This window comes from Salvelinus alpinus, chromosome 10 (assembly GCF_045679555.1).
Source record: "Salvelinus alpinus chromosome 10, SLU_Salpinus.1, whole genome shotgun sequence".
Taxonomy (NCBI): Eukaryota; Metazoa; Chordata; class Actinopteri; order Salmoniformes; family Salmonidae; genus Salvelinus; species Salvelinus alpinus.
Window position 1 is genome coordinate 51,144,857 of NC_092095.1, and position 21,090 is coordinate 51,165,946.

The 21,090-nt window shown below is 42.8% G+C and overlaps 1 protein-coding gene across 1 annotated transcript in view; it reads left to right on the plus strand.

The window, feature by feature from the left end:
* Nucleotides 1-1,814: 1,814 nt before the first annotated feature.
* Nucleotides 1,815-21,090, plus strand: part of LOC139532207 (zinc finger protein GLI2-like) — an 82,372-nt gene continuing 63,096 nt past the window's right edge. Inside the window, exons 1-2 of the mRNA XM_071329539.1 lie at nucleotides 1,815-2,298; nucleotides 16,354-16,476. Coding sequence (XP_071185640.1) covers nucleotides 16,362-16,476 — 115 coding nt within the window. The 5' untranslated portion in view covers nucleotides 1,815-2,298; nucleotides 16,354-16,361. The remainder of the gene's footprint in view (nucleotides 2,299-16,353; nucleotides 16,477-21,090) is intronic.

A 21,090-nucleotide genomic window follows, 5' to 3' on the forward strand; every position in this document is an offset into this window, starting at 1 on the left:
CAAGTATGATCTCACAATGTGCAACCATCAACCACACCCCAACTCTGACACCTCTTTTCCTCTTCCCTCCCAAGGCCTCTATCCCTCCTCTCTCTTGTTTTCTTTTCTTCTGGTGACAGGATGCCAAGATACTCATTAAAATGTCTGTCTTTACGACCTTCTGGCACAAGAACAAGGCGAAAGTCACTTGGTACTTGTGAACAAACCTTTAAAAACAGTCATGGACACACAGTGCACTGCTATGGCCTCTATGAGTTCTAAAGTATGCCCTGTGGGTTGTAGAATGCACCGATCTCTACCATGGTGGATGGGGTTACTTAGAATTCATTGCATATGATGTATAAATGTTCTGCACTGTAAACTACGGATGCTCTAATTGCCTAAGGTAGACCTATTGACAGCTCTCTAAATGTCTTTGTCCGTGCAAGTTATCCATCGCTCCACTAGATGTCATTATTTTATATGAAATGACCATATTCAGCCTTGCTAGTGGACTATTGGTTAAATATATTCATTGGTTAATATATTGGTTAATATATTAATATATTTTTTAAAGAATGAGGTATGAAGGTAGCCTAGTGGGAGCCTAGCCTAGTGGATAGAGCGTTGGGCCAGTAACCGAAAGGTTGCTGGATTGAATCCCCGAGCTGACATGGTAAAAAAAATTAAAAGAGCTGCCGTTCTGCACCTGAACAAGGCAGTTAACACACTGTTCGCCGCTAGGTCGTCATTGTAAATAAGAATTTGTTCTTAACTTACTTGCCTAGTTAAATAAAGTGACCGGCCGTAGGCCTACCTGTATGCTTGTTTTGGAACACTGACAATTTTAGACTGGAACTAGTCTGAATGGTTAGAAAGGAAAAGTTCTGTGCTGTCTGCAGCAATCACGGCAATTACTGGAAGAGGCCCTTCCAAAATGTGTCAATGACCACCAGGCCTATACACAATAAATACACTTCGGCCATGTAAATAAAACATTTCAATGGTCCAAGAAGCAATGGAAGTCATACAATTTGAGTTAGTATCAATTCTAGAAATTACATAAACCTATATTCTTCAAATGTCCAATATCGTTAGTTCGATTGATTAATAACCGCTCAACAAAACACATAATCCAAACACAGGTGCTCTAAAGAATTGGGCTAGACAACATGCCGTGGATGGATATGATTGTCCAAATGAATACATTATTAATAAATTATAGTAAGACTAAATACCTATGGCATACATTAGGGTAATTATCTTGTTATGGCAGATTTTGTTTCTTGGCTCCAATATTCCAAATAGGTATTAATGATCATATTTGTTATAATTTATGTAATTAATTGAATGAATCGTTAAATGGGGCTACACACGTTTCAGTGTCTGCACTTCGAGGTAATAAGGGCTGGAATTCGGGTGGTAAGGGTGTTGGTTGTTTACTGTTGAGGATAAATAAATGGCATACATTTCAGCTTACAAAATGACTCAAGTTTATTAATTTATCTAAATGTAATGTTATTATTATGCAATTATTTTCGTATTTTTAAGTCCTATCTACACATAAAATATCCTACACATACAAACTAATCTAATATGTTTTAAATATATAAATATAAGTATATTTAAAACATGTCTATTTTAATTGGCTGAGACACTAACACCTTATGGGGAGCTTGGATGCAAGTAAAACTCCTAATATTAAACAATGGTGAAACTTTACACAACTTTTCCCTAAACCTTGAGCCTTAGTTGGTTTGGCTAGCCCGGCCCATCTGGTACAGCAAATGGAAATACTCACCAGAGAGCTAGCGAGGAGTGAGAGAAGAGAGAGAGGGGGAGAGAGAGAATGAGAGGGACCAGATTGAAAACATATCAGCCTGGCGTCTCAATACCACATTTCTGACGAAGAACGAACCACCCTCAAACCTTTTAGACCTCTTTAGGCTACAAAGTTCGATATCGTGCAATGTTTTCTTAGTAAGGGAGGATCGATTTCAAAAACTTGTTTCGTTTATTCTCGGTGATGGATTGTAAAAAGTTGAGTCGACACACATAAACTCTTACGGTGAACTTTATGAGAAGTTGGGAAGAGGATTGTAGTTAGTCTTGATCGTGTTTAGGCTACTAGAATATAATTTATGGATTTCATCCTTGCATTGGAAGGAGTTTGTTACTTCTTTCTTTTTGACCGAGAAAGTTTGACCTAACGGTAATCTTCGATCGCGTTGCTGAAACTTGTACAGAACTAGTGGGCAAACAGAACCGAGGGAGACGCACCGGGTCAAGACCATACCGACCACCGGCATCACCACTGAGGTAGGTGGACTGGACATGCATGTGATGATGAACTCTGGAAATCATATTTCTTATTAATTATTAGAATAGTATTCTTATTATGAATAGGCTAGTCAATAATTTGAAATATTCATTTTAGTGCAAATTTGAAATTGTTACTTTGAATTGCCTAAAAGGGTATTTTAACGTAACCTATTAAAACAGCGTTTTCTTTGGAATGTTGACCATACAGAATAAAACATTAAAAAAACTATGAACATTGTGCACATGAATCATATAGATATAGACAAAACTGCCCATCCGGAATTACTTGAAACATCTCCACTTTCAACTTAACTTACTTGACATTGGAATGTCACAAATTCCGCGCTGCAACTTTATCTATTTGTCAGTAGATGCGCTCAAAACTGTGCAGGAGACATCATAGCCCTATTGTTGCTTAGCGAGAATCATTAGTTGATACATACATGTTTTATATAAATTTAGTTCAACTGTCGTACCCCATCATAACCCCAAAAATAAGCTTGTTTTAGTCCAATATTTAGTCCCTATATTTGTAAACAATGTAAATGTATTCAAACGCTGTAAAACCTCAGAACGTGGTTAAAACTCAAATTTTGATATCATGGATGGTCAGTCCTTGCATCCATAGCTATCTATGTATATGAATTTGAGCGTGGTTACATTTCTCCAGGCCCATCCCTCAGCTTTTTACCAAAAACAGAGTCTGGATGTTCGCTTTGTTATTGTTTCAATTAAGGATTCCAGCTTTAACTTGAGCTTTCGTGAGTTTAGCCTACTTGAATGAAAGATACCCTTCCTAAATCCCCTGAATCTGAAAGGTATCCAACTAGCAGAAAATGTATGTGTTTACTACTGAGAGTCATTAGCAGTCACACTCAATGCAGAAAATCTACATTGCTGTGCATTTCAATGGATGCAATTAGTATTCCTTGTTAATGTTTCCCTGGTGTGTTATTAATGTGTGAATAAATTACAATCAAAACATGAAACAACATTTGAATATGCATTTGCTAATAGTCTTGTTTTTATTTGAGAGAAAATAAGCTAGGGCTGGTTGTTAATAGAGGTAAGCATTATAATCAAAATGTACGAAGATGAGTAATATTTAAAAAAGTTCTAAATAAATCAATACCTTCCTCTAATATGTAACCACTCTCTGTTTCCAAACGGAGTTGGTTCTGGCCTGGAACGTGTGTTTTTATGTGAATGTCCTGTCGGTTGGTTTAGTTCATTTGCATTAGAAAAAAGTTTTAGTGCGTTTGCTATTGTGCAGAATGAAAAGTTCCAGCAGTCAGACAGCGAAGAGTTGAAAAGATTTAAAGAAATGATGGGCCTTTCACATTATTCAAAGGGGACTGAGGCTTGGGGCTGCGGTCATCAACCTACCCCCCACTTTCATCTCAGCCTCTCAAAGGGCATCCTATCCAGCCCAGATCAAAAGCAGTGCACTAGATAGGGAATATGATGTCATTTGGGACGTAGACACTCACCAAGCAGAGCCATTCTGCAGCCGTTTTCACACTGCTGGCCCACTCCACGAATGCCTTTATTGATTTTGCTAGCTTTTCTCTTCTCCAGAGAACACAGACAAAAAGAGAGGGACTTCCTGGTTTCTTAAGTGTTTGAAAAAGTGGAATAGAAGTTGAGTCTAGTATTCAGGAGAGAGAGAGGAGCAGGGGAGATGCCTGAATGAAAAGTGAGTCAAACTCCCCACTGAGAAGATTGAAAAGTATCTTATCCCCATAAACAAGAACACTGCACCAATTAAGCTATCTGGCCTAGGAAGTCATTCAGGCAGGTGAAGGGAAATGTCACTGGCTAAACACTAGAAATAACAGGTTGGTTAAGGATTAAACCGTTGGCATTACCATGTAGTGAAATAAGCTTTCGAATTGGATGCTACCTTATTCTTATTTCTGCCTGTTTGAAAAGATGAGAAATTACTGTGAGATACCTACAGTATATACTGTTATCGTAAAAGAAATTCAAGTGTTAAATGTTATCTGAAGTGGGAATTTATAATCAAACTACACTAAATCACATCACATGACTAACCCCTTCCCTCTCTCAAATCAAATGTTATTTGTCACATGCTTCGTAAACAACAGGTGTAGACTAACAGTGAAATGCTTACTTACTCTCCCCCCTCCTCTCTCACGCTCTCGCTCTCGCTCTCTCTCTCTCTCTCTCTCTCTCTCTCTCTCTCTCTCTCTCTCTCTCTCTCTCTCTCTCTCTCTCTCTCTGAGGTTCCCTTCTTCCCACACAGCAAAGAGTAGTAATTGCTGCCATACCCTCCATAAAACTAATATTTTGGTTTGTTCAGAGAGGCCCCTGACCACAGCAGTCTGCCCTGGAGGCTGTGTGTGTGTGTGTATGTGTGTGTGTTTGCACTTGCGCTATGGCTCTATCGACAAAGGCAGCCTTAACTGTCTCTGTCCTAAGGGGACAACACTAGAACCACTAAAAAACTGGCTCACCTCACATATTTCTTATGGCACAGTCCTTATGGATTACATCATGTGAAGTGAGTCGATTTTGTCAGGTTGTGTAAACTATGCTTTCCTCTGATTCAGAGGAAAAACTCTGACCGCAAAGTTTGAAACTGTCAGTTTTAATACCATGAATTTTCACCTTCGTGTAAATGGTATTATACAGTTATCCAGCTTGGCTGTTTCTACAGCTTTGGCTCAGACAAAGGCGTGAACATTGTTGTACTATTCCTCTCAACACCACATCACATCTGGCTCAGGTCAAACCAATTGCTATCTTTGGAGGGAATTTGAATATGAATCAAACTTTGTTTAATTCCATTGTTTAACTTAGCCTCCATCAACTATGTATCTGCTCGTTACACTGCCTTGTCTAATATAAGTTTTGTTTCATTTGCAAAAATGTTAACAAAAAAAGAGGCCAATATCCCAGCCAGCACATAACATTCTGAGAACCATATGTTTGTTAGAGCTTGGTGAGAGTGTGGTTGTCCTATGGTTATTTTGCATACAACCTTCCCACAATGTTCTGGGAATGGTGCAGGATACCCAGCTAGTGCATAACATTCATGTTTCTTAGGTGTGAATTTCAGTACTTCAGCATAACATTTCTTACACGTTTCCTTATGGTTCTATTTAAGTACTGTTCTCAAATTGTTCCGAGAACGTTCCTCTGCGGCTATTTCAGTAATTCAGCATAACGTTTTCTAAAGGTTTCGTCATGGTTCTATTTAAAGTCATGGTCTCAGAACATTTAGAAAACGTTCCATTAAAACCACAAGAAACACATGGCATGCTAGCTGAAGATTTATACGTTCGAATCTCCCTGAAACCGTTCCACAATAAAAAAATAAATGTGTTTGCATGATTAATACTTAAGCAGATTAATTTCTGTCGTAGCTCAAAACTGTTAACTCAAGTTAGCAGTATTTTTAAGTCTTATTGAAACATGTTCTAAGAACGTTAAATGATTATCTTCAAATAATCAATAATATTCAATCTCAGAACATTAATAAAACCTCCCAGGAAAACTTTCAGGGAACCACAGTAAAATGTTCTAAGAACTTCCCTGCAACCTAAAAATTAACTTTCCCAGAACAGGCCAAATGTTCACATCTGTTCTCAGAACGTTTAAAAAACGTTCACTTTTACTAGTCAGGAAACTTATGGTTTCATTCCCAGAATCAATGGAAAACCAAAAACGTACGTTCCCACAACTTCCAAGGAATCAGATGTGCTAGCTGGGATGTATCTTGCATTATAAGACCATCTTAACAACACATTAAAAGTTTAGCTTTTAAGAGTCTCAGCTCAACCACTGTGGATATCTACAGGTCATATTTATTTAATTTCTTTAGATCAAACAAACAGTGAGTTGTGTTTTCTCTCTCAGCACTCAACTCCAGAATCAGTTTGGTCTCACAGCTAGACTGCTTCTATATTCTCTCTCTCTCTCTCTCTCTCTCTCTCTCTCTCTCTCTCTCTCTCTCTCTCTCTCTCTCTCTCTCTCTCTCTCTCTCTCTCTCTCTCTCTCTTTCTCGCTCGCTCTCTCGCTCTCTCAATTCAATTTGCTTTATTGGCATGACGTAACACTGTGCATATTGCCAAAGCTTACCTTGGATATTTACAATATGAAAATAATAAGAATCAAAATTGTCAACGAAACAACAGTAACAACAATATCCAAGGGTCAAAATAACCATACACTGACCAATAACAATAAGCATACAGTAGAGGACATGTGCAGGTTGATTGGTCTGTCAGACACTGTCCCTCATCTTATGGCAGGCAGCAATGTAGTGCGCTGCCAACCCACAGCTCTCTGCGTCCTCCCCCAACAGGACGGGTAGCCTACTCTCATCACAGAGGTCTTTGAAACCTTGAATTAGGGTTTCAAATTTGGGGAAATGACACTCTAATTGTTTTATATTTTTGACATTTTGTCAGGAAATGCAGCTGTGTCTCAGGTTCTGCTGTTGTGCAGTGGTTGCACAGCCTTTCCTCTACAGGGAGCCAGGTTTTCCTGTGTCTACCCTTCTCAATGGCAAGGCTGTGCTCACTGAGCCTCTCGCTCTCTCCATATATATATATATATATATATATATATATATATTTCTCTTTCTCTTACTCTATTTCTCTCTCTCGCTCTCTCTCTCTCTCTCTCTCTCTCACATATCTTTGTTTTTGCATAATCTAGATTCTAATTGTTATTAATCAATCCCAACCAGTTGTGCCCCTCATATTAAGATACTGTATCATATGCAGAAAAATCTATTTTAACACAAATGCAATTATACATGATGAAAACAGAGCTCCGTTTCATGCAATGGCATCACAGATTACACACACACACATGACAAGACATTACACACAGACCAAGAGACATCACGCACGCACGCACGCACGCACGCACGCACGCACGCACGCACGCACGCACGCACGCACGCACGCACGCACGCACGCACGCACGCACGCACGCACACACACACACACACACACACACACACACACACACACACACACACACACACACACACACACACACACACACACACACACACACACACACACACACACACATACACACACACATACACACACACGAGAAATCAAAGGTCCGAACCAGAGGGCCACAGGGGACATGGGCCTCTCTCCTCCTCTGCTCCTCGTCCTCAGTACTGTATTTAATGTTGTGTGACTCTTAGTTCCTATGGCTCTGCTTTGATTCACCAGTTAATTAATTCCTGAAGGGACGCTATAACCCTGATGATCTCTTCTGACTCCATTTGACAGCAACAGGGAGTGTGTGTTTGTGTGTGTGTGTGTGTGTGTGTGTGTGTGTGTGTGCGTGAGTGTGCGTGTGTGAGTGTGCGTGTGTGTGTGTGTGTGTGTGAGATATCAGTAATAGAAATGTCCTCGTACAGTGAAAAGAAGTCAACAGAATCAACAACACCACCCATTTCAAATGCAGCCCAAAACCAGTGACTGTTGCCAGTATTTCAGTGGACTTTGAATGGTGTCAGAGGGTAAGGGGTAGTTTTGATTTCGCATAAAGAAATGCATTCATGATTTGGCCATGGCAAGGGAAGAAACTTGAGATGTGATAACTTATTTGTCAGCGCTGAATAGCTTCAAAGCAGGCAACCCAAATCCTGCCTGTAGGGGTTCTGTATTAGATCAGGGCGACAAGTGATGAAATTGGAAAAGAGCTGAAACGCTGCCAAGCCACAGACTCCTTACTGACAGACTAGAGGACCCAGGACAGGGCTTGTCTTACATGTGGTATACACCCAGCCCATGTGTTATCCCTTAGCAATCAATCCCCTTTACCATCTTCTCCCCACAAGGCTGCAGACTCAGCTCCCAGCTCCTACAATCAGGCACAGGGTCAGAACCTGGTTGGGGCTCTCCGTGGGCCCTCTGAGGCCTCGCTCCTCCCTGTAGAAGGCAAGGACTGCATCCTAAAGGGGCGCCCTATTCCCTATTTACTACTTTTGACCAGGGCCCATAGGGTAGTGCACTATATAGGGAGTAGGGTCTCACTTGGGACGCAGACAAGGACTGTCAGAGGCAGTAGCAGTCTTCATCCTGTGGGCCCTCATGCCTTCACACTGAGCACCAGAGCCTCGCTGGGGTCACTGGGCCTTCCACTGTGTCAGTAGCCATTAGTACTGCGTGGATTTTAAGGTGACCTGTGTGTGTTTCACTCTGTTATGCCGCTGTTTGGCAGCTGTGGCTGGTGGACTGGAGAGTGGTTACAGCCATGGCTTAAGGGTGTTTGAAGAGATTCCTCTGGCTGTGGTGTTTCCCTGTCATGGCGACAGCTTCCTCTGAGCAGGAGCTTACTGGTTGGTTAAGAGGTTAATGTTGTGCTAAATGGGGAGATCAGGGCGTTGCTGATCAGGGTGAGGTTTTGGTGATGAACAGTTACTCACCCTTTTAGAGCCTCAGCTGCGAACAGCAGAGATGACGGAAGGAGTCCAAACTGTGTCTGTAAAAAATGAGGTGTGTAACACAGTTGAACACACCATTTGGCCTCTGGATGAAAAAACATAGTGGTGATACCAAGCGGTTAATCAATGCCCACATGCCACTTCACTGTTGCTCAGGGATATGAAGGCCCAGGGCGCAACCCTCGTTGCTCTGGGCTATACACATAGCGGAGCGAGCCCTGTTTGCTACTGTGAATCTGTGTTTAGAGGCGAGCGCCTCCTCCTCTTTGCCTGAAGAGGCCTATATCTCTAGCAGATGAGAGAGGAGCAGTCATTCTTTGGGCTGAGTCACGGTGACAGGCTAAATCCTCTAGTAGGTGATTTCTCCTCTGAAGTGGAGTTAGTGCCGTAAGCTCAACATCTGTACGGCACTGCCAGGACCTGAAGAGATCGCCCACAGGATACTGCACTTACAGGCAGGGGATGGGTTCTTATCCACGGGGCTCCTCTCTTCGTCTCGCCTCCTCTCGGCTTCGTCTGTCCACAACAAGCCAACCAACCAATCTCCTCTGATCCTAGAGAGAGAGAGAGAGAGAGAGAGAGAGAGAGAGAGAGAGAGAGAGAGAGAGAGAGAGAGAGAGAGAGAGAGAGAGAGAGAGAGAGAGAGAGAGAGAGAGAGAGAGAGAGAGAGAGAGAGAGAGAGAGAGAGAGAGAGAGAGAAGCATCACTGCCCCTCAGGACCACTCAGTCTCAGCCATTCTCTGCATGATGACTGTGACTCTCGGGATTCTTAACTGAATCATGCTTCGTTTCTCTATTGTTTCACTTCACCAATTGAAGTGAAACACCAATTGAAGTGAAATAATCATGATATGTATCGTGTGATAGTGAATAGCGGTGATTCAGTGTGGATTCCCAGGCTCCGGTCTGCTCTTATGCGGTAGCGGTGCGTGGGTAAAGTCACCGGGGGAAGCCAAGCCAGGGAAAATAAGACATATTACAACCTGCTGTATGTGTTGTGATAATTGTGTTGTTTGCTCTATAACCTGTTAGTTCATATGCCTTGACACTGTAATATATAGGCCTACGGCTGAGACAATAAGAAGACACAGTGGCAGAATAAATTCAACCACACCTTTGTTTCATCACATAACCGGAGAGCAACCTCTTTTCGGTGAAGTCCACAAAGCATATTGCATGTAACAAACAGTTACATGACCTACAGCATGGTCAAGCAAGTTCATGTTTTTGACATTTTCGGACTACTAAACAGCTATTGATTTAAAACCACGGAGAGCTACCGCAAGTTGCAAAGAAAACATGAGCTGCCGCCACTATTCCAGCACCATTTCAACTTCAATATTTCGACACCATCAAATCACCTACGCTTAGTCTAATACAGTGTCATCTAAAATATACCAAAACCTATTTAGTCCAATCAACGTAAGCTAAATATGATGTGGCTGTCCATGGTTCTGATTTCTGTGTGTGTGTGTGTGTGTGTGTGTGTGTGTGTGTGTGTGTGTGTGTGTGTGTGTGTGTGTGTGTGTGTGTGTGTGTGTGTGTGTGTGTGTGTGTGTGTGTGTGTGTGTGTGTGTGTGTGTGTGTGTGTGTGTGTGTGTGTAAGTAGAAAAAACATGTTGACTCACCCTACATGTAAAGAAACGCCATCCTCCTCTCTTTCATGTTAATGAAACGGTCTATCACTCTGTCATACAGTACACACATGCATTTTTTGTTGTCCTAGGCTACCTGGCTAAAATTCTTGCTCGCTAGACTAACTCCCTTTTTATGGGCAGCGTTAGCTAGTTAACATTAGCCTTATACATCTAGCTACATATTGCACTTCCATCCTCTCAGGCCAGGGGCACAATGTATGAATTTATGGTTGAATCAGAATCAATGTTATAATCATTGGCCAGTATGGAGAATTAAGTAAAACCATAAGTCCAAATCCCTGTCTCCATCCATGGCTAATTTAGAAAGGGCCAATTTTAGCTAGCTAGCTAGCCACCAGACAACAACACAACAAGATGCAACAATTGAAGTTGATTCTGTCAATGACGTATGCTCTCGATGTGATGTGATTGGAGTGAAGCCAAATCCAAACTGGCTTCCCTTGACACTTTTTGGGGTGTTTCGCCAGGACCATTCACGTTTGACCTCTCTCAATTTAGCTCAACGCTGGTTGGCTATTATTATTACTTTTTTTATCAAGGGAGGCCAAATGCTCGCTGGCTTCCCTTGAATTCAATGCTACGGGCGGCAACAATGTCCTACTCTTTTTGACCAGACAGCATCAGATAGATGGCCCACACATACAGAGACCGAGGGGCGCTGTTTCGCTCACTCGGATCCTTTCTCCGGTGAGATACATTCAGCCTCTTGCAAATTGAAGGAAAATTATGAAACACGGAGAGACAAAAGATACATTATTTTATGGGGGTTTTTCAAAAAATGTTCATGGCAAATGTTTTGGGGATGCCTGGCTTCCCTTGGCATCCATGAATACACGCCACTGCTCTTGTGTCTGTGATAGCCCTTGTTGTAATAAAACTTTCTAGGCTAGAGACTCATCCAGTGACTAATACACTCCTTAGAGTGTATTCTCAGAAGACCCTTGGTGGGCCTTTTGAGAGGGAAATGATTCACCTATTCAAATTGTTTGGTCTCCATTGTTAGGCACAACAACCCTGTTTAACTTGAACATTTTCTGCACATATGTTGCAAACATACGGTACTCCAAATAATAAAGATTCTTCGTATTCAAACGCCACCACAAGTGATCTTCCTACTTGTGCTAAAAATTCATAAACAGTATGTGGCCTGCTTTTACGAGATTACAATTTTTCAGAAGAGGGTACACGTAACCATAAATTCAAGAAAGTGCCCGACAACCGTGCTTCAGTCCCTTCAGAGAGAGGCTCAGTAGTGGGCCTGAATCTGCTCTGTGATTTTACTGCACTACTGTGACCTTTCAGTGTTCAGTCACAGTCATTTGTTTGGCTGACAGCTCGCGGTGTAATAACTAAGCGTGGTGATGGTTTGTGGGAAGCTGTAAGTAATACTCTGTGATGTGCCAAACTGCACTCTGCTCCGGTAAAGCAGGAAACCAGCACCTGGAATGCAGAGACATCAATTTGTCAAGACACTGGGAATACCCTTCTCTCTCACGGGCAGGCCATTTTGAATCCTAGGTTTTATTCTGGGTTTCTCACAAGAATAATGCATGCATGTCAGAGTAACTCAGAACTACACCCAGATATTTTTGGTGCTCATAATTAACCATATGATACAATACTTTTTGTCCAAGACTCTTTTTCATACAACTACTGTATGTCTAACGGTCGATAGATCATGTTTAGTTCATATCTGCTCTTGGAATTAAGAGCTTGTTAGTGAAAAGAGGATTAGAATAACAAGAGGAAAGTCTCCAATGGTTTAGCTATGAGGGTTGAAGCTGTGTTTTGCCTCCTTGAGTTTGCACACAGGAAGTGGACTGGACAGTGGGTTAACTAGACAACTGTACTCAATCACTTCTCAGTCTCTTAGGGATGAGAAACATCTTTCCATTCCTATCTTATTCAGACAGTTTCCCGATTATTACGCTTCAATGACTTGAAACTACAATGACTCATGACTGCCGAGGCCATGTTAAATACACAGTTGAAGTCTGAAGTTTACATACACTTAAGGTGAGTCATTCAAATTCGTTTTTCAACCACTCCACAAATTTCTTGTTAACAAACTACAGTTTTGGCAAGTCGGTTAGGACATCTACTTTGTGCATGACACAAGTAATTTTTCCAACAATTGTTTACAGACAGATTATTTCACTTATAATTCACTGTATCACAATTCCAGTGGGTCAGAAGTTTACATACACTAAGTTCACTGTGCCTTTAAACAGCTTGGAAAATTCCAGAAAATTATGTCATGGCTTTAGAAGCTTCTGATAGGCTAATTGACATCATTTGAGTCAATTGAAGATGTACCTGTGCATTTATTTCAAGGGCTATCTTCAAACTCAGTGCCTCTTTGCTTGACATCATGGGGAAATCAAAATAAATCAGCCAAGACCTCAGAAAAAAGTTGTAGACCACCACAAGTCTGGTTCATCCTTGGGAGCAAATTTCCAAACGCCTGAAGGTACCACGTTCATCTGTACAAACAATAGTACGCAAGTATAAACACCATGGGACCACACAACCGTCATACCGCTCAGGAAGGAGACACGTTCTGTCTCCTAGAGATGAATGTACTTTGGTGCGAAAAGTGCAAATCAATCCCAGAACAACATCAAAGGACCTTGTAAAGATGTTGGAGGAAACAGGTACAAAAGTATCTATATCCACAGTAAAACGAGTCCTATATCGACATAACCTGAAAGGCCACTCAGCAAGAAAGAAGCCACTGTTCCAAAACCGCCATAAAAAAGCCAGACTACGGTTTGCAACTGCACATGGGGACAAAGATTGTACTTTTTGGAGAAATGTCCTCTGGTCTGATGAAACAAATATAGAACTGTTTGGCCATAATGACCATCGTTATGTTAGGAGGAAAAAGGGGGAAACTTGCAAGCCGAAGAACACCATCCCAACTGTGAAGCACTGGGGTGGCAGCATCATGTTGTGGGAGTGCTTTGCTGCAGGAGGGACTGGTGGACTTCACAAAATAGATGGCATTGTGAGGAAGGAAAATTATGTGAATATATTGAAGCAACATCTCAAGACATCAGTCAGGAAGTTAAAGCTTGGTCGCAAATGGGTCTTCCAAATGGACAATGACCCCAAGCATACTTCCAAAGTTGTGGTAAAATGGCTTAAGGACAACAAAGTCAAGGTATTGGAGTCGCCATCACAAAGCCCTGACCTCAATCCCATAGAAAATTTGTGGGCAGAACTGAAAAAGCATGTGCGAGCAAGGAGGCCTACAGACCTGACTCAGTTACACCAGCTCTGTCAGGAGGAATGGGCCAAAATTCACCCAACTTATTGTGGGAAGCTTGTGGAAGGCTAACAGAAAAGTTTGACCCAAGTTAAACCATTTAAAGGCAATGCTACCAAATACTAATCGAGTGTATGTAAACGTCTGGCCCACTGGGAATGTGATGAAATAAATAAAACCTGAAATAAATCATTCTCTCTACTATTATTCTGACATTTCACATTCTTCAAATAAAGTGGTGATCCTAACTGACCTAAGACAGGGAACTTTTACCAGGATTAAATGTCAGGAATTGTGAAAAACTGAGTTTAAATGTATTTGGCTTAGGTGTATGAAAACTTCCGACTTCAACTGTACAATAGTTGAAGAGTAGGAACAGAATACAGGGCATTAAATCTTTACCTTTGTAGATCTAGTAGGGTGGGGTTTAGAGACACATGGGATATACCCTGTACAAAATTGCTTGAGCTTCTTCTCCTCTCAGAGCTCCTGAAAGGAAAAGAGAGCCAAACCGTATTGGAGGGAACTTCAGTTAAAGACCGAGGTGCTAAAACAAACAGGCATGGGTTTCAACACAAAGACAGAGGCTGAATGGGGAAGTAGTTTGAGGAGTTGTTGTTCTTCTGTCATAAATAACCTTGTTTGTAAGGCTTTGCATTGTTCGATTTTCACGGTTAAATGGATCATTGTGTGTCGTGTTTAAAGGTAATGACGGTTAAACAATAGGAGGTAGAAGTTCATTATTTCTCTCAGCTGCGTATCTAAATCTACTGCTGGGTTTATTATCATGGTAATTAACCATCTCCTAGCTACTGAAATAATACTAGTCTATTCCCTCACATTTATTTATTTCGCTTTTCAACTTTAATAAAGGTATGGTTTATTGTTTCTACCACCAACAGATTTAGCCATGACTCGCAGAAATAAGACATTCGTATCTTGACACAAAAACACACACAGGAACACGAATGCACACACGCACACACACACGCACATGCACACACACACACACACATGCCCATGCACACACACACACACTTGATATGAACTGAACTTTTTGTGCCATTCTTGGAAACCCATTTAGTCTTCACAGACTGAGTCACAAACAGTTGACATGGTGAAACAGTTAAACAGGCCGGACAGACAGTGAGTTTGTAGGTCTACATTGTTAAAACACAGTTTACTGCCCCTTGAACAAGCTGGGAGGGTTGGCAGGAGGTAAAGGCCTGATGGACAGCTTTGTCTACTGTCTTTACTGCTGTGGTGTCTCTTTGAGACAGTCATGCAAGTGCGGGGGGCCAGGGGCCCTTTTTCTCCACCGACGCTGCTTTGTGGGGAGGGTGGTAAATGTGGCACATGAGAGCACTAGTGGAGTGTCATTCATTCATGCCCCCGTCAGCCAGTCCTTTGGTGTATTTTGGTTTTCATTAGTTAACATCAGTCAGGCTAGAGTTTTTAGCTGCTCAATCCCCCTTCTGGTCATTCATTACAACCTAGTAATAATATGTGCCATTCACACATTTAGGTGAGGTTGGGATTAGTGTCATGGAGTGTTGAAAGCCTTTTAACTATCAGTGGATCTTATTGACATGCCCTCCTCATCAGTGCCATGGAACAAGAGAGAGGAGAGGACAGGACAGGAGAGGAGAGGGGAGGAGAGAGTAGAGGAGTGGAGTGGAGAGAACAAGAGGAGTTGAGGAGAGGAGAGGGCCCTGGTGACCAACAGGAGAGATCAAGCGTGCTCCTGGTCATTTGTTTACCTTGGTTTCCATCTGTCAGTGTGGTGTCTGACACCTGTAGCGTCCCATAGCCCTGGCTCTTCTGTCTCCTCTGTCTCCCATCTGTCCGGCCAGTCTACGCTGGGGGAAGATACGACCATGTGTCGCAGCACTTCAGAGGAGGAGGGACAGCTTACCGCTCCTCCTCCCCCATCTCCACATACCTCCCACATACCCCACTTACACGTAGTCTTGGCAGGAGTCTTATTAATAAGACAGCCATTACGATCTAGATACACTAAGCCCAGACTTTACAACACGTTCAGGGAAGAATCTTGCCTATATTGTGTAAAACAGGTGTTAGCAAACTATAACATCAACTGAACTGAGCCCAGCCTGCATTGTGCAAATCTGACTGTCTCTCAAACAGCCATCAACGTGCTCCAACAGCCATCTAAACGAAGAATGACTTGGCGGGCAGCGCGCCGCTTGTTTATCTTTGTTGAACCTAGCCGCTTATCTTTGGTTGCAGTGCAAACATGTAGTGGTTTTGTCCTGAAAGAAATCTCATTTAAGTTGCTGCTCTCTTCCAGGACCCCAGTGACTCATGCTACGGTTTGCTGTCTCCAACGGGGGTTTGGCGTAACCTAGCCTGGCTGGCATCAAAGTTTATTTAACTGTGGATCTTTTTATCAGCGCTATTTCAACTGATTGTTCAGCCTCGCTTGCTAAGAATAATACACCCTTATCTTCAAACGTGTTGCGAAAAAACAGTGGATCTCTTCAGAGGATGCGGCCTACAGTATAATGTGGCCTACTGTATACATATCATTGGCCTACTGTATACATATCATTGGCCTACTGTATACATATCATTGGCCTACTGTATACATATCATTGGCCTACTGTATACATGTCATATAATGATATGACAATGACAATGCCACCTCGTGTCGTTTCCTTCAGAGCTTCTGATGTCCAGAATGGAGACCTCTGCCCCCACGACCACAGAGAAGAAAGGCTCTGGTCTGGATGGAAACGGCTTCATTGACCTCCCAAAGAAACTCTCACCTTCAGCTGTCACCAGAGGTACTGTACACTTTTCTTCAATGACTTTAAAGAAGGGGGGTGGGGGGGGGGACGGTTTTAGTTTTACTGTAAGGACAATGGTCCGTCTCTATTCTTTTGTGCACCTCGACTCCAGGTTTGTTTGAGCACTTCTCCTGCTGACACAGGTTTTACTGTAAGGAAAAGGGTCCCTGCGTCCCTGACTCCCGTTCATATTGTAAGACTGTCACACAAGCCAAGGTCTTACAGAGACCGATAGGGCCGGGGGTAAGGAGGAGGTTTGAGAGAGTACATGCACATGAAATATACATATCAAAGATAAAAACGCTGTCTTGGGAGAAGTTGCTCTGGGCTCTAATCGTCCCTGATAAGGCTCTTCCTGTAGCACCTGGAGCAGTCAGAGGTGACTTACAGTGGAGCTGATAGGAATCAGTAATGTAACGCAGGGGCCTGTTAAAGAGCATCATTAATACTGAACAGGTACTGTAGCATAGCAGTGTGTGTGTGTGTGTGTGCGTGTGTGTGGTGGGGGTGGTTGTGTGTGTGTGTGTGTGTGTGTGTGTGTGTGTGTGTGTGTGTGTGTGTGTGTGTGTGTGTGTGTGTGTGTGTGTGTGTGTGTGTGTGTGTGTGTGTGTGTGTGTGTGTGTGGGGTGTGAGTGTGTGCATGTGTGTCTGTCACGAGGAGAAGTTCATAAAGACTAAAGACAGTGACGTGGCTCGATTTGGGTGCATAATCTCTGATTAATGGTTCGTATAACTACATGGGGCTGGCCTGGGAAAGGTCAAATGGATGTGTTTGTTGAAATTAATGAAAAGTAGCAGTGTACCTCTTTCATCGGGCGGTCGGGAGAGACAGAGAGAGAATGCATGTTTTAAAGATGTCAGTGAATGTGTGATGAAAGGCCAGTATAATGAGGTTGAAAGACCTTGTTCTTACCTCCAGAGTATCACACTGATAAATTACTAAAAATGTCTGGTAGAGCAGAGTTGCAGTGGGCGACATGGCCCTTCCTTCAAAGATTGACAGAGATGCAGATTGACGGCTACCTTTGAAATGGTAATACGACTTCTTGTGATTTAGTGACATTTTTACTCTTTAATGAAGGGCTTGGTGGCCTGCCATGATAAAGAAATATCCATTAATTTTTTAAGGAAGAACAAAGATAAAAATAGGCCATTCATTTTTTGTCCCTAACGATTGACATCAGGCCCATTTTTTTTTTTAGAACTTCTATAGACCTCAAGTTTGTTTTCATAGCCTTGTGGAGTTTGTAGAGCACGGCCCGTTAGTCCAACAATAATTGAATGATTTTGTGTGAGAATATGGAAAGACAATTTGAGTTGACAAAGAGTTCACATAGTAGGCGTCTATAAGGGCGATTCTGTGATGTCTTAAACGTCTACTAGGAATTCTTGCTACAGAATCCAGTAGTTCTTCTCCTAATTTAATTCAGAGTGAATCCTAATTCTTTAACCTATCAGAAGGGCCAAAGCTAATTCGTTAATTAGACCAATTTCAAGATGTCACTGATGACTTCAATTAACACACATGTATGAGGACACTAATAACACGGATCGTTTTGTCTTTGAAATGACGTTCGAGACTAGTGTCCACCGCGATGAGTAGAGACAGACAGACAGAGAATGCATGTTTTAAAGATGTCAGTGAATGTGTTATGAAAGGCCAGTATAATGAGGTTGAAAGACCTTGTGCTTAACCTCCAGAGTATCACGGTGATGAATTACAAACAAAATGGCTGGTAGAGCAAAGCTCCGTTGACAACATGGCCCGTCCTTTAGAGATTGACAGAGATGCAGGTTGACGGAGATGCAGGTTGACGGAGATGCAGGTTGACGGCTACCTTTGAAATGGTAATACTACTTGTGATTTAGTGACATTTGTATTATTTAATGAAGGGCTTGGTGGCCTGCCATTATTAAGAAATGAAAGATGAATTGTTTATTAGGCTAAATCAATCTAGGACGTATTTTACATACACTATAAATGGGACATGAATCAAGTGGGACTTTGTTTTCAACAACTTGTTTCATGTCGACATCTATATAGTTAATTCAATTATATTGACTATTGATTTATTTCCAACTCACTCACTCATTTTTTATTACTCTACAATTACTTAAATCATATAAATTGCCATGAATAAGCATTTCTAATATGGAGCTTGGAATGTCTGAACAATGGTTCTTTTGTCGTGAAGGAATATGGTTCCAGACCTGAGCCTTCTGGCAATTAAGAAAACGTTTGATCGCCTACGAACCGAAAATCCTAATCTGTTAATGTGATCGCCCTCTCTAATTTAATCTCAGTATGCCTTCCTCAATGGAGCCAATTCACACACACTGAGGTCATATGTTGAAATACTCTCGGCCGCAGCGAGCGATAGAGAGGCCCTTCTGCTGGGCCAATCGTCTTCTGTGGATAAGCCCCCTCAGCCCCGTAGAGAGGTTCTTTAAAGTAGGTTGATTTCCCTTTCAAAGGGGCCTGGAGAGAGGCAGGCCCTCTGTAACAAGGCAGGCCCTCTGTGCCACCCCACCCTCTGTCTCCTCCCTGCCCTGCTATAACTATGCTTTCCCCTGGTCTGTAATGGCTCAGGTTCTGCTGGGTCTCTGCCTGGTGCTGTGTTCCAGGCTTGTGTTGCTCTGTGTCCCCCCTGGCTGCAGATCTAAAGTGGAGCTGCTGTTTTAAACCTGCATCCGTCGGCCTCTCTCTTCCCATAACTCCTTTACCCTATCACTATTAGAATAGTGTCACCGTCCGTATTTTGATCGTAATAACACCACACACTCACACCCTCAGTCCAATAGAATCGGGTCTGGGTAGAACCAGCTTATAGAGTTATAGCTTTCTAGGTCTAAAATCTGCCAGCACACCAAGACAGGGCAATTACTTATCTCAATAATATGCATTATTATTCCTGTTTGCCAGACACAGATAAGTGAATATGCAGTATGAGCGCAGCCAAAAGAGACAAGGTCCTTGAACTTAAAAGCACATTCCCAAGCAGAACCGCCTCCTGCGTTGGAATGAAAAGGAGACAATTCTAATATACTGCCTCTGCTCCGGCGCTGTAGCTTTATTGTCAGTGTGTAGTTTACTACGGGCTGGTGGATTCTTGTCAGCTAAGTCGTGCCCACCTCAGAGGACCAGACATGGCCGGCCAGCTCCATTATAGAACAACCCCCCCCCCCCGTTTTATTCTCCTGTCTGTGTTATTTATTCACAACAATATATTCTCTATCAGAGGACAGGGCTAATGCAGAGTTTTAATATGTTATTTACGCATAAAAAAAACAAGCACTCTATGCGTGTAGACCGGAAGGGTGGGGGTGCAATGAATGGGCCGCTCCGCGCTCCCATCTTTTATATCAGAGTTTAACAATCTGGATTGTTAATAGAACCATTTATCATGGAGCGGTCATTTATTTGATGTGAACATGCAGGCAGGCCAGGTCTGGTCTCCTATCCCAGAGGTCTATGGAAATGGGGGGTGGCGTCGACGCGTGCATACATTGGACTCAAGTAGGAGTCACTTTGTTTAAAATGGGGGCCCAGGTGCACCGACCGACCAGCCTGGTCTCTGTCTGGTCCTGTTGATGATATTCCTGTGTGTGTGTGTGTGTGTGTGTGTGTGTGTGTGTGTGTGTGTGTGTGTGTGTGTGTGTGTGTGTGTGTGTGTGTGTGTGTGTGTGTGTGTGTGTGTGTGTGTGTGTGTGTGTGTGTGTGTGTGTGTGTGGGGGGGGGGGGCTCTGGGGGGGGCTCTAGTTGCTGCTCCTGTCCACAGTCTGTATTTTATATTGGAAGGTGATGTTAACTGGACCTATAAAAAGTCTGGAGTTCAACTTCTGGACTGCAGCCCACGTTGCTTATTGAAGCATGGCTGGCCTCACTTTCTCTGTGTGTGTGTTCATTGGTAACTGCTGGGCCTGGACACAGCACAGCTAACCCTCACCACTGGGCCTGGACACAGCACAGCTAACCCTCACCACTGGGCCTGGACACAGCACAGCTAACCCTCACCACTGGGCCTGGACACAGCACAGCTAACCCTCACCACTGGGCCTGGACACAGCACAGCTAACCCTCACCACTGGGCCTGGACACAGCACAGCTAACCCTCACCACTGGGCCTGGACACAGCACAGCTAACCCTCACCACTGGGCCTGGACACAGCACAGCTAACCCTCACCACTGGGCCTGGACACAGCACAGCTAACCCTCACCACTGGGCCGTGCACAGGGTTCTGGTTCCCTTTAATGAATTGAAATGAGCTCCTGTATTTCCTGTGACAGTCCGCATCTGTCTGGTTAGCGGTTATAAAGGCTGCCGGCCCGGGCAGACCGGGTGTATAGGTTTATGGGGTTTCATGCATGACTTTTATGATTTCAAATCCGTTTCATCATTTGGAAGGCATTTACAGACGTCATACATTGTCGAAATTGTACTGAGATTTTCGGGAAGAGGTGAATATTTGCCTTATAATGTTATTCAACTCTTATTGATATGTGTTGATAAATATCATTTTGTTCTTTGAATTAAAAAAAAAAGAAAGTTGTATGCTGGTGAAATATAGGAAGGTCTGTAACAGGGGCTGAGAAACCGGAAAAGGGCAAC